Consider the following 20,200-nt stretch of genomic DNA (forward strand, 5'->3'; position numbering starts at 1 on the left):
ATACGCTCAATTACCGTAAGTTATACATTGAAACAATTCTTGATTATACATTTCTCTCCAATTGGCACTTTGACACTCTTCCTAGAGCATCAATGGGATGAGGCTATGCGTTGGGAATCTTCGTGTTCAAGGTATTCTAGAGGAGCTAAGCCTCTACTACCAAGAATCACAATCTATTCTACTTCATCGACCTGTGTATCAGAACCTTTAATATCGCTTTCTCACAGCTTGCTAGAAACCTCGATAGGACCCGCCATACCAAAGACCAGAACATGGTATTCTCTCCGGTTGATAAGGCCTTCGAGGCGGCGAAGAATAAATTCTCGTCTTCTTCAAGTCAGAATCCCTATAATCTACCCTGGTCCTTCTTCACCAAAGAAGTATAAAACGCGATAGACGAGATTTAGAGAGTTTATCTTAAGTCTAGCACGCTGTAAAGTATTCACTAGATTGGATGATACCTATACTGTCTTCAGCTCTACGCTGAAGTTAGTAATACTTTTGTGCAAGCCAAGCCGGACATTCTTTCGTTAAGCTAGGCAAGTAGAATGAATGCCTACATCCGATCTTGAACTTGAAAAGATTGTTCCTGTCGAATAAACAAAAGGTTATATTGTGTTGTTGTTCTAATTTTAGGGAAGTGCGAGCCGTTTAGCATGTGTTCCGGAAAAACAGTCCGATGGTGTGGCCACATCTTAGGGTTGATATGGTATTGGGTAGATTGCAGCGGGCACTAGGAACGAGCGTTATCTCAAGCGATTGAACTATGTACGTGCTGTGACATGTTTTGCAGAATAGTGATCATGGGGAAGTTGTGAATAGTCAGTCGCTCGTATCCTCGCCTTCACACCCTTGTGACATCTACCTAAGCCAACGACATGTTTGCATCGTTGCTACTTACTTTTGGCTGAAGTTGGCGTGCGTTCAGACTGCAGGCAAGTCTGACAGGAAGATTGCTGGCACTGTTTTATTGGCGTGGTGTTCGCGAGGTAGCAACCGGAACCATGGGATGGCTAGCCCTCTCCACCCAGATCCTTAGTCGGAAAAAGAAGCAGTAAACCTTAAATTTCGTGTGTGAACAATGGCTTTTAGCGGTAAAATCTTATGGCTGTAAAGTCGCTAGCTGTGCATCTGGTGAGAATGGTTCCACAACGTGTCGTCACTTAGGTGTGGAGCGGAATATGGTACTGCGTGGGCTGAAGTAACTCCATGCTATTACAGCCAAGCAGCTAGCGAACAGCCTTTTATTATTGGTGGCGGACTATGCATCAATGAAACAGTATGTTCTGGTGACACAGGAGCTGATGCAGCTCCAACTTTCTGCCCTCTGCCCTAGACATTCGAGGATAAGGGTGTAGTAGGTGTGCATCATCTACCCTTTCACTTGTGGTAGCGATAGATAATAAGAGCTACTTTAGTTAGCTTGGTACTAATTGCATTTGTAAAAGGCCCCGGCATTCGACATGCGCGACGTCTACAGTTGTCACGTCGTTTTCCTAGGTCCTCACCCTCAGCTATGGACAGCCGTGAGGGTGTCAGTACTGGGGAAGAGCCAAGCAATAACAAGAGATAACCATCAGTTTACGGAGCCAAAAGTCATTCCGGAATCTCTGCCAAAAGCTTATATCTAGTTCAAAAGCGAGGGGTTAGTCACATTTCTAAGCAGAAAACTTCTACGGAGTGTAATTATTCCACTAAAAGCTCCAGCCTCTATAAAATCCATACGAACGGGCATCCGAAGTCGTGCACTGGTTGGGGAAGCATGTTATGTTTGCTGTGTTGCTAAGTTGACTGCCGTTTGAGAAAGAGTTCGGGGTAGTACGCATCACGTAAAGGTAGCCCACGTATTCTTCGCATCGTTGCGAATCCTCGCAAACTTTCCGCATCACCGTAAGATTCGCATTGCTGTCGCATTGGGATTGCGAACTAGCTAGAGCTGAAGGTTCACAATACGTGGAAATACCATTCACGAGTCCAAAGGACTGAGCTGATTGTTCAATTTGGGTAGCCAGCTGAAAATTTGTACCAGACCCAACTGAACGCGCCAAGGAATTAGGAATCACTCAGCCTGCTGTAGACTAGTAGTGTGCATTAGCTGAACCCCGGCCAGACTGGGGCTGTCATTCTATTTACGGAAATGCTACCAGGAACTTCCACCACTCCATGAAAAGTATGGGAGATGGCTTTCTGACCCAAAGTTTTGCAAATTAAATTGAAACCAAAACAGACTAAGATGAATGCTTTGACTCTCGCATTGGCTAATCCAATGCGAAATTGTGGCTTCATGAAGTCTCTGAGGCCCTTTGTTCCCCGTTAAAAATCTATAAAGTACTGCATTCACATTGCAGTTCTCAATATTGAACTTTACTTGAGATCTTCGCATAACATAACACTTGAAGATAATATCATTAAAATGCGTTTTATCATTTCCCTCCTCGCTCTTTCCGTTGCTGCGAAAGCAGCAGTCATCGTTCCTCTTGAATCGAGAGCAGATATTAAATGCTCTACTGATGTAAGGCACAAGATCACATTGGTTAAACATGAAACTCAAACATACACAAAAGGATGGCAATGGCATCTGCGTGCAGGATGAAAGTACCTGCAAGGGAAGTGTTGTTGATGACGGTTGCTCCACGGCCGGATATTCGGTAAGAATGGCAAACAAAACAGCCTTAAGCAATTGACAAGCACATCCGTTAATCCATACTCCAGTGCTGCGTTCCTCCTGACGCCGATGACAAAGAGGACGATGTAGACACCGATGAGGGAGATGAAGGCGTTGGCCCTGACGATGGCGACCACATCCCTGACGATGATGACAATGAGCCTGCCATTACGGCTCGCGATGTCTCTCCCTTACTCGTTCCGCGCAAAGACACTTGCGGGGTAAAGGTCTACAAGTTCGCTCTAAAGCAACGCGGTGTTCCCTACAAATGGGGCGGAGGCGACTGTAATGGTCCCACCAAAGGCGGATTCGACTGCTCCGGCCTCACCAAGTACGCCGTATGCAAGGCGACCAGCAAGAAGAAGGTCCTGCCGCACAGCGCTTGGAAGCAGTACAAGTCCAAAAAGTGCAAGCACATCAGATATGCTAACCGCCAGAAGGGGGACCTGGTCTTCTGGAGTACCAAGAAGAGTGGAAAGTGCACCAAGGATTCGTCGATCAAACATGTGGCCGTTGTGCAGAACGACAAATATATTATTGTTGCTCCGAAGGCTGGACAGAAGGTCAAGCGCCAGAAGATGTGGTCAGGCCATGGCGGTTTGTACAGGTGCAACTATGTTGCGAGGTGTTGCTAGGTTTGCAATAACTGAGAAGAGATTTTAGGGTCCCAGTTTGTTTTGGATCTTATGGAAAGATGTTTACCGTTCTTGTTTATCGTCTCTTGTGGTATATTCCTGTTATAAAGCACACCTGCCACTCATTTAGCACTTAATCTTTAGGTCTTGACATAGCTTATGGGTTATAGTATTTTATGAAAGTTGATGTACTATGAGCGCTTTAAACCTCCTCGCTTGTAATCATACTCACACAGATGTATGGCTCCGCGCTGCGCAATGACGTTGCTACAAATAAGATTTCAGTATGCACCTAAAGTTTCTTTTTCAAGCACGCATGTTCGGTCAGCTCCACCTGTGGCTCTAGAGGCAGCCGCTCGCTACCAGCCTAATCTCATGCACCATCGCTGACGCCATCGTTTTAATTGGCTGGAAGGGAAAATTGCTGGAGTTGCGGCAGAAATGTGGCTGATGAGGAGCGCTGCAGATATGCCCTAACTAGGCGTTGACCACGATGCGTGAACCGCTCTTCCTTGTGTACTTGCTTGTTATTAGGCAAAGTTTCTCAATGAATCTCGGCTCTTATCAAAAATTGCATGTTACGATTTGCTTCGATTATACTTTACACAGTCTAGGAGGCGGGCGGACATTCATCTCCCCATGTAAATATCTCCGAACAGGGTTTCTCCTCTTTAATCTCTTCGTGTGAATCGTCTCCAACCAAGTTTTTTCACTCCTCTGTCATGTTTGCGACAGCGCCGACAATCGGTTTACCACAATCTACATGCCTTGGAGCAGCGTATACAGTAAAGTCAGGCGATGTATGCATGTCCTAGAGGGGTTAGGACCTGATTCCGCTACAACACATCCTTGAGTGCTTAGATCCGTCTATCCTCCCTCAGCTTGGCAAAATACCACACGACACTACCCGCAGCGTTGTTGCCAATCTGCTATTGATTTCGCCAAGTCGTATTGCGTACCGAGATCAACGTACAGCTTGGTCAATGTTCAACCATTGAACGTTTGTTATCCAAACCGCTTTTCAAATGCCCGTTAAGAAGAGAAGAACCTGCTGTACAGCCGCCGGGGGAAAAGAAGGATTTTCTCTACTGTTTACCCCCGCTCTTCCCAACAATGGGGTAAAAGGTAATACCGTAGAACACTGCGGGTTTAAAACGAACATCTTTTCACGAATCACAGCCCAGTTTGCTTCAGCTAGCGTGGCGTGTTCATTTGGATGAGGAAATTTTAGCAACAGAGAACTCTTTTTCTAAGTATCAATATACTGTGTTAGGGACACCACGGAAACATTCATGTTTGAAGTGTGTATTTGTTTGTGTTTGTGCCAAACGTGGTACATGTTGCTTTAGTTCTGGGAGGGAACTGGATGTCAGTTAAATGAGTCATGAAGCACAGGGATTCCTTCATACAGTCTCGCCAGGGCATGGGAAACTCCCGAGGTAAAAATCCTTTGAACTTTCTGGAAGGGAGCTGGCAATCGTTGTGTTTCGATTAGCTTGAGTCATTCAACAACTTCTTTACGAAACGATTTTCCAGCTATTTTCCACTGTAGGAGTTTTAGGTCACCCGTCAACCCCCTAAACTATATCCATTCACAATCTCAATAACACAGGCCAAATTTGTTGCGAAGATGAAAAATTGATATTGCTAGCGGAGGATCCTGACTGTTACATTGGACGCATGCTACGCCGCATCCCACTTCAGTGTATTTAACAATGATCACACTTTTTGGCGCCAGGAAGGTCTAACATTCTGCAAAACTTTGCAACACTAATAATCAACATGCTGGGATTATAGGAGATGGAGGACTTTGGCACCATCGCTAATTGTGCTTGCTAGTCTATGTTCGCAGCCGAATTTTGCGAGCAGCCCTCTTATGTTGCGCTGAATGGCACCTAACTGTCTTGTAGTCTTCGTGGCGTCGAGAGTCGGCATTTGTATATTTTGTAAATGCGATGGCCTTGGAATAGACGACTTCATCACCGTATTCTGCGTCGTTGTGATGCTCATCACATGCACCCAAATCATGATCGGCATCCAATACTGATCTGGAAGTTTTTACTCCCTAATTTCGCCATAATCGCTGTTTTCAAGCGCAATATGAACTATAGCCTTTAAGACGACGATACTATTCTGGAGCCCTGCGCTCAGCTCCCAGGCCTGTGTATTGGCTACTTAGATCTGGTGAAACAAGCAATGCGATCTGGTCAAATTCGGCTGGGACAGAACCATACCGGCTGGAAAATTTGCTAATACCAAGGTCATGCCAGATTTGGGCTATTTCACTTCGACCTATTCTGCCTTCTTAGACGTGTTTTCCGCTGTGTACCAGATTCTATATATTATGCGCCTCAACATGCCACTCAATATCCGCATCCTTGCTTCATCATCACCATCTACAAACACATAATCTCTGGGTAAACTTTTGTAGTACTGACTGATAACCCGACTTGTAAGTTACTCATCCGACATGTTTCTCAGCACAGAACTAACTTGGTAGACCCGATCCCGCTTCTCGATACACCTAGTCTAGGGGAGGGTTGTATTATTGTGGGATGATCCTCGTTGCCCACATTGGGCCCGCTCTTCGGCTTAGCCAGAGGCAAAGTTCGGACTCTCAGTGGCAGTAGGACCGCCAGCCAGGGACGATGCAGCAGCGCCACCCAACGAGGGCCATTTAGCACCAGCGGAAGATGGAATAAACTGCAAGGGCATTAGTTGGGTGACAAGGAGTGGACATCGAGCCACGCATGTGAAAGCACTGATGACATGCCGCTCGTTTACCATGGCGCAGACCAGATCCACAAGACACTTGAGTTAAAGGTGACCACGAGTGCAATGGGTGACCGACGGGCGAAGCCAATTGACAACTGTGGCACGTAGCTTGGTGTGAGTGTTGGGGCCATTACTTCCTCTCGGCATCTACGCACGCCATAGGGCAGCAGCATCGCGGTGATGATCTCATTGGGAAAGCTTTAGTATTTTTGAGATGTTGTTGTTGAGGCAATTTTATCAAGGCAAGGAACTGTGAGAGAAGGCGACTTGAGCGGTAATTCAAAGCAACGTTGAATCTCATGTTCCTACAGAATATCTCACTTTCCCTTAGTGACAGGGTTATTTCAAGTACTCAACATAGAGCATTCAGCAACACCGAAGTTCAAATGCTACAATAGGTACTAATCGGTAGGTCTTGTTGAGGTCGCTCGCGCAAGTTCGAGGGGCTGCATGCCAAGCACGGCATGCCAAATGTGACGTGAGAAGTACGTCGTGGCCCAACCGGTGGGTCTGCCCTTAGCATATCCTTGCTCACTCGGATCTTGGATACCGTGTCCTCAACTGATCAGTGCTACCCAATTCAACCTGCATGAAATGAATTGTGCGGCTTTTTCTATATAATTCGGGAGTAATTATTCTATCGAGTAGCTGTGTAATAAAATGATATCGTGGAAGTTTGGCTGTGGCGGTCACGTAGGGTTGTTGAGGACAAACCACGTATTAGGAAAGGTACATATGAAAAAAATGGATCTTAGTACGCACTTATCTGTTACAAGAAATGTACTAACTACTATAGTATCAAAAAACGCTTTAGTTGACCAGTAGATATGGCCAGATTTTTACGGTAGGGAAGAACATTTCCCTTTGTCAAACAATCGACTGCGTGTCGTTTCTGTTATTCCTGCATCTTTCCCCAAAAGTTAATTCCCATTTACAAAATGACATCAGCAGACCAACTAATCGGAGCCCTGGAGGGCTTCGACGCGAACTCCTTCGTCAACGAAACAGAGCGTGTTCGTGCCATGAATGCGCTGAACCTGGCCTTGAGCAAAGTACACAAGCCGTGGGACATTGTTTGGCAGCACTGTTGGGTCAATCCGGCCACCAATGCATGCATCAAGACGCTGATTGACCTGGGTGTCTTCAGCAAATGGATTAAGAGCGGAGGCGGAGAGAAAACGTGCGCGGAACTGGCCGAGTTGACTGGTGCTGATGTAGAGCTTATTCGTAAGTTCCACATCTGCTCTGTTTAACTTATGATGAAAATTTTGACGGCAATGCAGGACGCATGATTCGGCAAATTTCTGGGCAGAATCTTGCGATCGAGACCGCCGAGGACACTTATAAGCCTACCCCGTGGGTACGCGCTCTCGCTGAGGATCAGGCCCTCTCCAACGTCTATGGTGAATTCTATGGCTTCGTCAATTCCCCCATGTTTAGGACTCTGCCAGCTTACCTGAAGAAGACGGGATATAAGGTCCCTACTAATCCCAACGACTGCAACTGGCAGTTCATGAGAGGCTCAAATGAAAATCTGTTCCAGTCCCTTAGCGCGAACCCTGCCGCCGCAAGGGAGTTTAATGATGCCATGGAGAGTCACTCCAAGCACAACTTGACGCCCTGGGTTGATGTTTACCCCACTAAGGCTCTTGTAAAAGGGTTCAAGCCTGACCGTCCCCTGGTCGTCGATGTCGGTGGTAGCAAGGGCCACGACCTGATCAAATTCCATTTGCGCCACCCTAATATCCCTAAGGGTAGTCTGGTGCTTCAGGACCTGCCCGATATACTTAAGGAGCTGGCTATTGACGACACCATCTCCATCTACCCTCATGATTTTTTTAAACCACAGCCCGTGAAAGGTGCCCGTGTCTACTTTATGCACAACGTGCTGCACGACTGGGAAGATACACAGGCGAAGCAGATCCTTTCTCACCTTGCCGAAGCTATGGAGCCCGAATACTCGAAACTTCTTATTCACGAAAGCTTGGTCAGCTCTGTGGAGCCGCTTGCTCGTGTGACAACGTCCGATATCACCATGATGGCGTGTCTTGGTGCGAAGGAAAGGACGGAGGCTGAGTGGTTGGCGCTGGTAGAAAGTGCAGGATTGAAGGTAGTTACCATCTGGAGACCACCTTACTCTGTGGAAAGTGTGATTGAGGTAGAGCTAGCTTAGACCCTTGAACATTTCGTTGTGTAACGCAAACAGCAATTGCTTTATTCGTACTTCATATCAGTGTAGTAGTGTAATCAATACAACACAATCATTAAACCTGTCCCATACCTTTTTTTCAATAAATTATTTCATTATACTATCTTATATTAGTTACTGAACATAGTTCCAGATACACACTTGGATCAGTTGATGTGTATTTACACGTAAACGCTAGAAGTCTATTACAATAAAGTAAGGAGAGTGGGCTAGCACAATTAAATACGCACTAATTTCATTGCGTTTCTAGACTTTCCAAATCCCTTATTTAGTAGGACAAGTAATTTTACTCTGCGATGGCTCTGAGGTTGTTAGTTGCCTTGTGAATTAGTGGCGTTCGGGGCTGCCGTATAGACGTGCTAGAACTAGGCTACTTTTAGCTCCCGCTTGTCTGTGCAACAGACTATTTGCAAGCCACTTCAGCCTCCAGCGCTGTACCGCGACTCAGGAGAACCCTCGCATATTTCGAACTTTACTCGTCCTCTTAATCATTTCAGATCACATTTAACTCTCAAGCATCTTCGAACGAAGTTCCGAATTTATTTAGTTATGCTTTCTATAACCTATGGATTCTTTCAGAAAATTCCAGAACTTTGAGATAGTGAGATGTTGTTGGGGGAAAGTGGCTTAGTTAGTGTCCTCGTAAGGCTTAACTAGCCTTCGTGTGCTTGAGTCGCCGATGGATCTCGACCGCTCCCCCTCAATAGCGCTCCACAACAGGAACACAGCGCTCTGCGCCCCTCTTTCTCAACGAGATATTCTCTATATATGCTGTTCGCCCCGGGTAGCTACATGTGGCAATCAACACGTCGTTCTTTTTTTCTCTTAATAATAACTACCGACAGCTTTCTGGGCCTTTACACAGAAAGGCGTCGTTCACTCACTGCTAACAATAATGCGGTCTGCTGTTTTCCTGCTAGCGCTGATTGCCCCCTCGCTGGGCATGGTGGTGCAGCAGCAGCAACAGCACTCGTGTACCAAGTCTAAACAACCGGCTGTTACGCACCCTGCATTGACGGCTGCTCCGAGACAGACCTCGCCTGCTGTCGTTGCCAATGGCAGATGTGGTCCTGCATTTGGGGGAAAGACGTGCACTGGGAGCCGGGCGGGGAAGTGCTGTAGTAAAAGGTGGGTTGGACGAGATTTCCATACATTAGCTCTTTTGACCGGAAATACTAACGATGGGTAGTTCGTACTGCGGCTCGACTTCTGGTTAGTTTTATAGGAGAATGCGTAGATTTAGGGTCTGGAACTAATATTTCTCTAGATCACTGTGCCGCCGATCAATGTCTAAAGGGATATGGCAAGTGTGATGAGCCTGTGGGTGCTGGATATGGGAGAGTCAGTCGATCGTCTCCTCCAGTTTCTCCAACGACTATCCAGTCCAGCTGCACTGGCTCGAGCACTAAGACGAGTGTGAGGCCTAGCTCTTCTGCGCCAGTAGTGACGTCGAAGAATGTCAAGTCTAGCTGCACTGGATCGAGCACCAAGTTGAGTGTGACACTTAGCTCCTCTGCAGTGGTGATTACTCCGACCCCTGTTATTTTGGTTTCGACCTCTTCCTCAGCACTGTACTCGGTCATTGTTGAAGTCAAGTCTTCATCTATTGAGTTTCAGCCATCATCTGTCCAGGTACTCCCATCATCGTTTGTTGAGGCACTGTCATCATCTCTGGTTGAGCTACAGTCGTCATCCATGGAAATCCAACCATTGTCTGTCGTTTCATCCATGCCTTTGCCAGCGAGCTACACACCTACTCCCGAGCCTACGCCTGAACCAACGCCTGAACCAACGCCTGAACCAACGCCTGAGCCTTCTCCCGAACCAACGCCTGATGTTTCAAGCACTCTAGCTGTTGTGTCTTCTCCTAGTCCTTCCCCGTCGACATTCAGCACAATTACGATCAGCGTCTCCCCTTCTCCTTCCCCAGCTCCAAGTGGTCTATGCGATGGCACCCCTTACACAGCAAACTCTGGGCGTAACTACAAAATCGGCTGCGATTCTAGATGTAGTTCCGCACTATCAGTCCTAGCAAGAACTATCCAACCTAACTTTCAAATGTGTATAACCTATTGCGACACTAGGTTTGGCACTAACTCGTACTTGGGTGTTCAATACCAAAGAGCGGGTTTTAGTTGCACATGCTATATCAGTATTAACTCAAATTTCCAACCAATGTTAGGAACAGATTGCCACTCCTCCTACTAGCAGAGAAGCCTCTAGCGCTTTCTTTCAGCTCAAGCTAGGACACTGCTATCTAAGAGATTTCCTCTTCAAGCGAGGCAAAGTAGACTCTAAGGTTTGCCCCTGTAACTATAGAGCTACGCAAGACGCTGCACATATCCTCCTTAACTGCGCGCTGTACAAGGAGGCTAGGACGAAGATGCAGGAGGCTAGCAAGGACCCTCTATCGCTAGCCTTTCTCCTAAACACGAGCATAGGCATACAGGCTACAATTACCTTTATTGAAGAAACGAAGGCTGCAACACAAGCCTGGTACGAAGGAAACCTTGAGAACTAGGGCTACACCTATACTAGGTGCCTCTGCCCTACACCTACCCTACATAACACCTCTACCCGCAAGACCCCCCTCTACCTCCCTCTATAATAGGCTACGAGCCTCACCTCGATTTAGATAAACCCCTCCCCCACCAACACTAAATTGATAGAACTACGTAGATACTTGTAGGCCTAGCCTGCACGTCTTATATAGCCTACCGGCTGACACAGGACGCTAAACTAAAATAATAATAATAATAATAATAATAGGAACAGATTGCGGGGTACTTAATAGGTGATGTTAAATGATTAAATAAGTAGCTTTAAGGGTCTGTTGTTATCGAGTGGGTTATATTCCTACTTTATTTAGATTAGACAAGAAATGGAAACCATAAGTAAGCTACAATATACTCTTAGCCTGTTAGGCGAGCCTTTTAGGAACAATTTTATCAAATTATTATAAGCTAGGCCTTTTACGATACTATTAGAAGCTAAAGATTATTATATTACTTAGGTCTATATAAAGTAGCGAAGGTCGAGTGTGTACTTATAGTGTCTATTCTCTTACTTAGCTAAAACAGAGTAGGTATATAACCTACCCCATAACAATGCTAATAGTAATAGATTGAGACCTACTACATGTGCCTGGGAATAGTTGGCGGGGTAACTTTGGTACTTCGGAAGTCGGACCGGTAAGAATTGTTTGGACATTTAGGTGGGTCACTCTTCAGACTAGAAGCCTGTTCGGTGTTCTAGTAATAACTCTAGTACTTTATAGTCCTAAGCTCTACTCCAAACTTCGCTAGGTGCCCTATACCCGTTTATCAGTTTAACTAGGTACGCCCGTGTTCTGGTTGCTCTCTTTCCTCTGCAGCCAACCAAACCTGGGCTGTCCATTGTTCATATCGAAAATGGCGTATATGGCTTTGAGCACGGCATCGCCGTAAATATCCATATTCATGCTACCCCTGCTCTGAATACTACCATACACCATGCCATTGCCGGCGTCGGCAAAGCCCAGATCCTCCTTCTGGAACTCCACTTGCTGGTTGCCAATGGCCAACGTCACCTGCGGCAACTGATCAACCGAGGTGTTTGCAGGGAACAAGTAGCCCTGGTTTGATTCGTCGTACTTGGAGCCGGGGATGGCTTTGTAGACTGCTTCGACGAGCGAGTCGTCGACGAGGCAGAGGGTAGTCCCGGTATCCATGATAGAGGTGTTACCACTCCGGTTGATAGTCTGACCGTTGATGGTGGCACTGGTCGACTCAATCTGCCAAAAGCCCTGCGAGGAATCGACAGGAGTATAGTTGGGGTTGGAGCCCAGGGCGTTTAGCACATCGGGTTCGATGTAGCCAAAAGTGTAGAAGCTCTGTGGCAGGAGTTAGAACTATACTGATGATCTAGCAAAAGGGCTTTTGGGTCTTACCTCGCCCTTGTCAGCCTCATTAGCGTCACGCCAGCTGCCAAGATAGGCCGTAAAGAGCTGCGGCTTGCCTGGGTTCTGGGCGATGATGTTATCGACAGGAGTCTTTTGCGGGGTGGGCGAGACGGTGTTGATGGTGTCAAACGCAAGACCTAGCAGGCCACTCCCGTTGCCCTGTAAGGGTTGTAAGCATGGCGAACTTTTTTGATGTGGAAAGCTGCCCAATGTTTACCTGGGCAAACTGCTGCGAGAGCTGCTTCGCAAGCTCGATAGCCTGGTTTTGGATCTTGATACCTCCCAAGTCCAGCACATCGGTGCCAACGTCACCGCTCGCCGACGATGAATCGCCGTACGAGATCTTCCAGGTGGAGCCTTCGAGTCGTTTAAAAGTGCTCGATTTGGTAGGATCGAAGGCGACCTGCTGGTTCTGGGTGTTTGCCTGACTGAGGACGTTTTGTGGCAGCTCCGTGGACCAGACCTATAGACGAGTCAGCTCCAGTATCTCTTTTCGAGGTGCATATCTGTGCCATGGGGGTTTATACGAACCCAGAGATCGGAGGATCCCGTGTCAAAGTCTAGGTATAGTTTTTGCTCAGGGGTGCCGACGCCGACCTCGCACAGATAGAGAGAATCGTTCTGGACGTCCTCGGCAGGGACCTCGCCCACAACATCGTCGCCGGCAGCCGGTGTGGTACCTCCAGTTGTAGGTTTATTAGTGTCGGTTCCGCTGCCACCCGTGGTAGAAGCAGTGCTATGGTGGTGATGCTTCTTCTTGGCCAAAACATAGTGGGCACGTATACGGCCGCCGACCTGGCCGCCAAATTTGCCCTGGGCGCGGAACTGCTTGGCCTGGAGGTATGGACCGGGCTTGGTGGGGTGGAAGCCATACTTTCTCATGGCGTGGAGGTAGGACTTGGTGCCGCTGGGCTTGTATACAGGGCTGCGCTGGACCGCGATGCGTTGGAGGGAAGCCATGGTGGGTGTGTTGGAGGTTGGTAACAGAGTATCAAAAAGCGTAAATGTGTGGGTAAGCAGATGGATGCAGATGGGTGATACGACGGCAAGGAGAAGGCTGCCTATTGATATATCCATGGTACTCCCACTAGGCTGCATGGTTTGATACAACTGATCATGCGTAACTAGCCCTCATGCCTTTCTTGCATCACTCTTGGTACAACAAACACCCGCCCACATGCACGCCCACTTGGGTACTCACTCACCTATGCACCCCCTACACCCATTATCATCATAGTTATCGTCATCGTCATCATCATCACTATCAAAGCAAACCTGCTCGACCGTGGTCCGTCTCTAGTGCCTGGTTTTGGGATGCAGCTCCCTCCAACCAGGCCCTCTGGTTGCCGCACGCTAGCAGCCCGGTCCTTACGCGTCCCGCCAATCCCGGTCTAGGGCCGGCGCTACTGGCCTTGACTCTCCTCTTTTGGTATCGATAAGCTTCGGGAGATAAAACAAGGCGAGCTAAGGCGAGACTGAGACCGAAACCAAGACCTGCCGTGATGCCGTGGGCGCGCGTGCACCCAACGAACCGACTTACTGATCTATACAACGAAGACGGGCACGATAAATCATGCATTTTAACTGAGTCTCGGTCGAGAACTCACTACTCCTATGCAGGCACTTCGCATTTACTGCGTGATACCTCGCGCCCCGCTTCTCGCTAAAGACGAAGGTACGGGGCAAGGGCTGAAGGAGAAGAGAAGATAAGACCAAGCCAGCCACAAATCCGCGTCGACTTGATATAAACTCAGCTCGTGCTGAGATCTCATGATGGGTGCATCTCAGCCTTAGCTGAATGAGAGGGATTATGGAGATCGCGACATTTCCGCATGATCGAGACTGGCTAGACTAGCGTGTCGTCGAGCTCGCTTCTCTGAAACGTGCAAGCTCTGCGGGTTTGCCACGCTCAGAACACACAGTACACGGGATCTTGTCACACACGGCACAAGTTCGATTAAATACGTAACAAACTATCGAGAGATGTTAATATCATACATGTCAAGATAGAGTAGAAATCTGGCAAATTGGTATCGTATCTCATGGGCGTCATCAGCCCCAACAACCTTGGTCGTGCAAACCTGAGAGCAATGGCGCACATGGATCCAGGTTGGCTCAGCGGCACATTGACCGATATTGAGATTCTGGAAAGCTTTAACAAGATGCCATTTTGTTCTGCTGAGAAAGAGGCTGAGTGTCTTATTTATACAAACACTTGGCCTAGGTTTGACTAGGTTTTGCGGCCAAATAGTAAGTTTAGCAAAGAACACCCTATCCTCAATCCCTATCCTCAATCCCCCACAGGATTAAGGTCGAAATGAACCTTAATCCCAGATTTCTTAGCGAGTTTGCTAACTATATGTTACAATCTAAGTTAAGCTACTTATAAAGCTACAAATGTGGGTGAGGGTAAGTAAAATCTTAAGAGGAAAAAATTAATTCTTTTAGCTTACACGATAGAGTAAGCCTCTATGATTTTAATAGTGTATCTCTTATTTGAATGCGATTAGTAGTTATAAAGTTATTAAGAAAAAAAAGAAAGTAGAAAGAGAGAGATTTTGCATAGAACCTCGCTAGTCCTAGAGGTTCTAGCTTCAGCGCCAGTACTTACATAGATTTTTAGCTTCATTACGCTAGTACTAATTAAGAAGTTTAGCTTATTTCTTTTAAAATCGTAGGCGGTATATTAGCTCACTATTGTTAGGGAGAGCACGCAGCTACACGCGCCTACCACGCTGCCAAAATGGCAGGCACAAGACAACAAAGCTTCGTTGTTGTCTGCGTAGCTGATACTTAAGCTTGTACGGGAGGCACCGTGACACTACCACGCCCTAAAACCGATCTAGATTAGAGAGGTCAGAAAAAAGACCAAAACAGAACAAATCAGATTAATAATCACATACTTTCATCACAGTCTTTGATAATACATGTCAATCTAACTACTATGCTATTAACTATATCATCTACTAAGTTATCAAGATGATGTTTGTCTCATAAGGTTATAAGAATCGTAAGATTTTAATCAAAGAGTTGATTTAGATATTAATAGTACTTAGATAAAAACTCCTCTAGAGTAGTAAAATGAAAATCTGGCAAAAGACGATTCCACGTGTCCGAAACAGCGTAACCACCTAAGTAGACAGAGTACATTATTTTTGCGTTGAATGTCCGGCTCCAAGACTCTCTAAGTTGCTCCGGTATAGCAGCGTGATTGAAGTCAGCGACCCAAGAAGTCGGAAGCCGACCAGTTCGCGCCTGCGACAGTGTGATGTACTCAATGTCGAATTTCTTGCCTGTACCATTACAGTGTCGTTGTCAGTATTTTTCATGTACTAGAGCCATCTCTCGTCAAAAATACCTCTAAGCTTTTCCCCGATCTCAACGAGCTCAGGGGCAGACAACATGGCGGAGTGCATGCCACCCTCTACAGGCCACTCTCCGGGATAGTCTACTGCTTCAGCTGCGACAGCGGCGATGTCTTTCACCGCAGTCAGGCCGAAGCGGCCAGGATTATCCTCCTTAAGCAAAATCGCACGACAATTGAAGAAATCCACTTGCATCCCAAGGTTTGGGAAGTGTTTGCAGGTCTGCTTCGGGTATGCGAGGTAGTCTAGAGCAAGGCCCGGCATGAATCGGCAGTACTCGATAACCTGTGATACGGAGGCTACGGTCAGCGGAGGGACAATGTTCCTGAACTATAGTGGAGCCTGCCTTTTTCTCAGTATTGAGCTCCTGTAGATATGCTGAGACAGCTGCTTTCCCTGCATACCATGGAGTTCCTGTTGATGACACCCTACACCATTTAGACGTCAGAACAGTCTTGTCTATATCAGGGTATAAATCTACTTCAAAAGATTATGGTGAACCGACCCTACCCACTCGCTAGGTGCAAATCGTCTGACCTTGGCTTCAACACAAGCATCAATCAGGTTCTTTTGCGCGACATTCCCAGGGTCCTTTCCAGTGATAATGAAGGAAAACACTGTTTCAACGCCTTGGAGTGCGTCAACGATCTGACCTTTCTCATTATAGTCTAGTTGAATGGTCTGTACACCGTTCGGCAAAGCTACTTGCGTTGGGTCCTAAAGCACGGGTTATCAGGGTCGAACGAAAAATAGACAATGTGTAGATACGTTACCTGACGCGTTAGGACGATGATATCGTGTTTGTCCTTGGCAAGTAGAGCATCAATAACTTCACGGCCCAAACCGCCTGTGCCTCCTGCGAGAGCAACTTTGACCATGGTTATCTCAAGGTCTGGTGACTGCTTTAGAATTGTTTGCAACTTTTCTCATCAAATCTTTGGAGGAAATGTATTGTAAAATAATAGACTTGCAATGTTTCAGCGGACACAGTCTTGCATGTGGCTATGCCCCTGTCTGTCTAGTCTGCTTATCATTAGGCCAACGGCGGCGGAGGCCCGCATAAATAGGACAAAAGGTCAAAAAATCCCGCAATTACAAGGATTCTACGGTCGGGTATTTACAAAAATGACTTTTCAAGGTCCTGACTAATAGGGGTGTTAATATTACTGCCGTGATATCACCATCGCTTAGAGATAAGGGATACCTACCGTTTCTGGTAGCACGACTCGCGCCTAAGGATGGCGTCCCACCACCCTTGTTGGAGGCCTAACGAACGATGTATAGTCGTCCCTTCTCTGTGTTGTCTCGTAGATTGCTTACTAAGACGTTGTATTATAAGCGCAGGAACGAGACGCTTTACAGACCTGGGATTACGCTCTTGGAGCTTTTTATTCATCTCTATAAGCTTGACTTGCTCTCTTTTAATTGTCATTCGTCTGGCGTCTTTGAAGTATAAAGGTTCTCCCTCGTTTAGGCGACATCCATGCACAGCTCTCTCACGACGATGCACATAAGCAATCTCAGTAGTGTTTATCTATTGCAGAGCTTTAGCAAGTCTATGAGTAGCCTAGGCCATTGCGAGAGCGCCTTTGCACGTAGTATCTAGAGCGCTAAGCAAATTGTCGTTAATATCGCAGTCCTCCCAAAGACTCTGTTGCAACTCTGTGAGTTGATTGTTGAGTACGCGTGTCGCGGAGTGCTCCAGGCCTAGAGTTCCTCTGAAGCTCCGGCGTTGTCTCTGTATACTTCTACTGGCTGTAGATCCACGCGGGGCACCGCGATAAGTCCAATTGTAGCAAGGACGATGTCCAGGGCCTATATAGCTAGTCCTATACATCGCTATCCACTTTATATTTTGTTTTAGGTGAACGTCTAACGTCGTATTTCATCGAGAGTAGTAAAAATATCCTTCTTTACAATCTCTTTAGCGCCTATACGCGCCGCCTAAATAACCGTCTTTCTACAATACTATTTTAATAGCTGAAAGCAGCCTATATTAGTGGCCGTAGAAAAGGCGGTGTGTATGGGGGAGAGTAACTGCGAGTGTATAATGGAGCTCACAGTACTCCAAAAATTTATATGTATTATGAGATTTAGAGCTGCTAAGTAATAGGAGCCTCTATAGATCTTTCGTATAAGATATTGTTTCTTTCTTAAATTCCTATATGTAGTAAAAAGTTATTAGATCTATTAAATAGCCTAAGAATAGTTATAGTACTAATAAAGTAATCGTTAGGGAGGTCAGTTGCCTGTCAGAAGCTCAGCTTCATGCCACTAGGCCACTGCAACCAAAAAGGTACGAGTAATCAGCATTCTTGCTGATCTCGGACACAGGACAGTATATATCCTGATAGACTCTGCCCAGGCCTACCCCGCACACGTTAGCCTTACCCAAGCGCCTGACATTGACTAGTAACCAAGAATTAATTTATCTTTAATAATGATTGTAAGCATAATTAAATAGCTAGACATAGAGATCTATTCTATAAGGCTAACAAGCTCTCTATTATTATATATTAGTATAAGGACATCTCGACTATATTACACGTAGACAGCCTGCCTCCTTGAAATACTAATCTAGATGCTAATCTGTCCGATATTATATAGATCCTCCTTATGTATAAGAAGTAAGCCTATAAGCTCTTTAAGCTACATAAACTATCGTTATAAGGCCTTTAGGTCCTACGCTAACTGGTGCGCAAGCTTAATTAGCTAGCTTCTTAATCTTATATATTTCGTATACCGTTTAAGCCAGCCGCGAGTCTAGTCCTGGCTAATAATAGGCAGCTCTGTATGAGCCTACTAAACGCCGTAATAATCATAGTTCTATGCGCTGGAGCTACTTGTTGCTCTTCTTGAATCTACGCCATACTTCGTCTGAAGTGTCGTCCGCAAGGGCAAAGTGCGCACAATGAAGCAAAGTAGAAACGCCACGGCCGTAAAAGCTAGCGCAACTTGCCATACCATTCGGAGGCTCGAGACGAAAATGTCTTTGGCCACAGTAAGTACCTGTGGCGTGCCCTGTAAGGACTCTGTGAAGGCTTTGCTTGCTTTTGAATATGCTTGGCCGTCCGATAGCGCCTGTTTCAAGAAGGTATCAGAGATGCTGCCCAACATGGCTTCGACGCGATTTTCAAAAACCGCGGCCGCGATGGCGACGCCCCACATGTATCCGAAATTGCGCGTAGACGTGGCAAACCCGACCGCTGCAGCAACATCATCTTCTGCAAGGCTCGCCAACCCAGCTGGAAGGCAGCTCGTAAGAAGGACGCCGAACCCAAGCGCAAAGGGAACCTGGAAGCCGAGCAGATAGCTAATCGGGGAATTTGCATTCAGAAGAAGAAGCAGGCCGAATCCGACCATCAGCAATCCGAATCCTGCGAAGTGGAAGAACCGATATTTGCCCGTCTTTGCGACAATAACTCCCGCGAAGATGCCGGCAGGAGCTGTCAAGATACTCGTTGGAAGTGCTAATACAGCGGCTCGCATTGGTGACGCCCCTAAAACTCCTTGGCTGTAGACACTCAGGAAGTAGATGAGCGAGTATAGCAGCATGGCCTGCAGGAAAATCAACACGAAGATAGTGGCGGAGGTGCGATTTGCAAAGATGCGAAGAGGCATGAGGGCATAAGTACGCTTCTTATTCGCAGCCTCGAGCGCGACAAAGCCGACAATACCTAGGACACCAAGCAGCAACGGAAGCAACACAGGCCAGGAAGACCATTCATATCGGCTGCCAGCCCAGCTTATCGCCAGAAGCACCGAACTTGTTGATCCAGTGAACAAAGAGCTCCCATACCAGTCGATACAGGCCAATCGATGCCGTATGGTGCCTTGGCTTGGATGCTTGACTCGGAGGAATTTGACGACGATCGCCATTGCAATGGCACATGCGGGCAGGTTGATCCAAAAGAGCCATCTCCAAGAGAGGTGCTCAGTGAAAGCGCCACCAACTGAAGGGCCGATGACAGTTGCTACCTACGCGCAAGAGTTAGCAAGAATTGGCCAGGCGAAAGAGTCGCACGTACTGTCCATGCTACATTGATAAAGCCGTTGTACAGGCCACGCTCTCTTATTGGCACTATATCGCACATGATCAAGGAAGACATCGTAAGTATGCCACCACTTCCTATCCCTTGGATTGTACGCCCGAGAATCAAAATCGCAGTGGTCGGTGCGGCACCACAGCAAGCACTGCCGATAGCGAACAACATTATTGAGGTCATCATCACAGATCGCCGACCGAATAGATCGGAAATGTGCGCGCAAATGAGACTCGTAACTGTGCAGGCTACCAAAAAAGCATTGACTGTCCAAACGAAAAGCTGCCTGGATTGGAGCGCGGATGCGATAGTTGGTAGGGCTGGCGATAGTATGGATGTGTCCAGAGCGCTTAAAAAGGACGAGAGACTAATCGAAAAGATGATCATCCAGAACCGAGCATCTTTAGGAGGGGCATTGTCTTGTTCTGGACATATTGGGGGAACGTCTGTCGGGATGTCTAGCTCGAATGTCTGATGCCGGACATCTGCGTTGCTTGATTTGGGCGATATTGCCATCATTGGTATGGTCAATTTTAAGTTCTCCGGCGAAGTAGCTAAATGCTGTTGA

The 20,200-nt window shown here is 46.9% G+C and overlaps 5 protein-coding genes across 5 annotated transcripts; 3 read left to right on the forward strand and 2 right to left on the reverse strand.

Annotated features, from left to right (window-relative positions):
- Positions 1-2,413: 2,413 nt before the first annotated feature.
- On the forward strand, positions 2,414-3,300 carry PSV08DRAFT_372797 (uncharacterized protein; the record flags this gene model as incomplete). The annotated part of the gene is made up of 3 exons (XM_014227412.2): positions 2,414-2,512; positions 2,565-2,648; positions 2,713-3,300. The coding sequence occupies 3 exons, from the start codon at positions 2,414-2,416 to the stop codon at positions 3,298-3,300; spliced, it is 771 nt and encodes a 256-aa protein (XP_014082887.2).
- Positions 3,301-7,013: 3,713 nt separating this feature from the next.
- On the forward strand, positions 7,014-8,248 carry PSV08DRAFT_364096 (S-adenosyl-L-methionine-dependent methyltransferase; the record flags this gene model as incomplete). Its single annotated transcript, XM_014227411.1, has 2 exons — positions 7,014-7,302; positions 7,359-8,248. The coding sequence occupies 2 exons, from the start codon at positions 7,014-7,016 to the stop codon at positions 8,246-8,248; spliced, it is 1,179 nt and encodes a 392-aa protein (XP_014082886.1).
- Positions 8,249-9,083: 835 nt separating this feature from the next.
- On the forward strand, positions 9,084-10,316 carry PSV08DRAFT_227340 (uncharacterized protein; the record flags this gene model as incomplete). The annotated part of the gene is made up of 4 exons (XM_014227410.1): positions 9,084-9,412; positions 9,474-9,496; positions 9,552-10,262; positions 10,291-10,316. Exons 1-4 carry the CDS (start codon positions 9,180-9,182, stop codon positions 10,314-10,316), a joined length of 993 nt encoding a protein of 330 aa, XP_014082885.1. The 5' UTR covers positions 9,084-9,179.
- Positions 10,317-11,463: 1,147 nt separating this feature from the next.
- On the reverse strand, positions 11,464-13,260 carry PSV08DRAFT_227341 (aspartic peptidase domain-containing protein). Its single transcript, XM_014227409.1, has 5 exons — positions 13,051-13,260; positions 12,756-12,960; positions 12,442-12,687; positions 12,213-12,383; positions 11,464-12,155 (listed from the first exon to the last, which is right to left on the reverse strand). Exons 1-5 carry the CDS (start codon positions 13,182-13,184, stop codon positions 11,613-11,615), a joined length of 1,299 nt encoding a protein of 432 aa, XP_014082884.1. The 5' UTR covers positions 13,185-13,260; the 3' UTR covers positions 11,464-11,612.
- A 2,006-nt stretch (positions 13,261-15,266) lies between these two features.
- Positions 15,267-20,148, reverse strand: PSV08DRAFT_184265 (putative transporter C3H1.06c; the record flags this gene model as incomplete). The annotated part of the gene is made up of 6 exons (XM_066091905.1): positions 15,267-15,517; positions 15,583-15,874; positions 16,127-16,306; positions 16,363-16,509; positions 18,500-19,567; positions 19,618-20,148. The coding sequence occupies 6 exons, from the start codon at positions 20,146-20,148 to the stop codon at positions 15,267-15,269; spliced, it is 2,469 nt and encodes an 822-aa protein (XP_065948860.1).
- Positions 20,149-20,200: the final 52 nt, after the last annotated feature.

This window comes from Bipolaris maydis (genome assembly GCF_028858645.1).
Source record: "Bipolaris maydis strain C4 unplaced genomic scaffold PSV08scaffold_10, whole genome shotgun sequence".
Lineage (NCBI taxonomy): Eukaryota > Fungi > Ascomycota > Dothideomycetes > Pleosporales > Pleosporaceae > Bipolaris > Bipolaris maydis.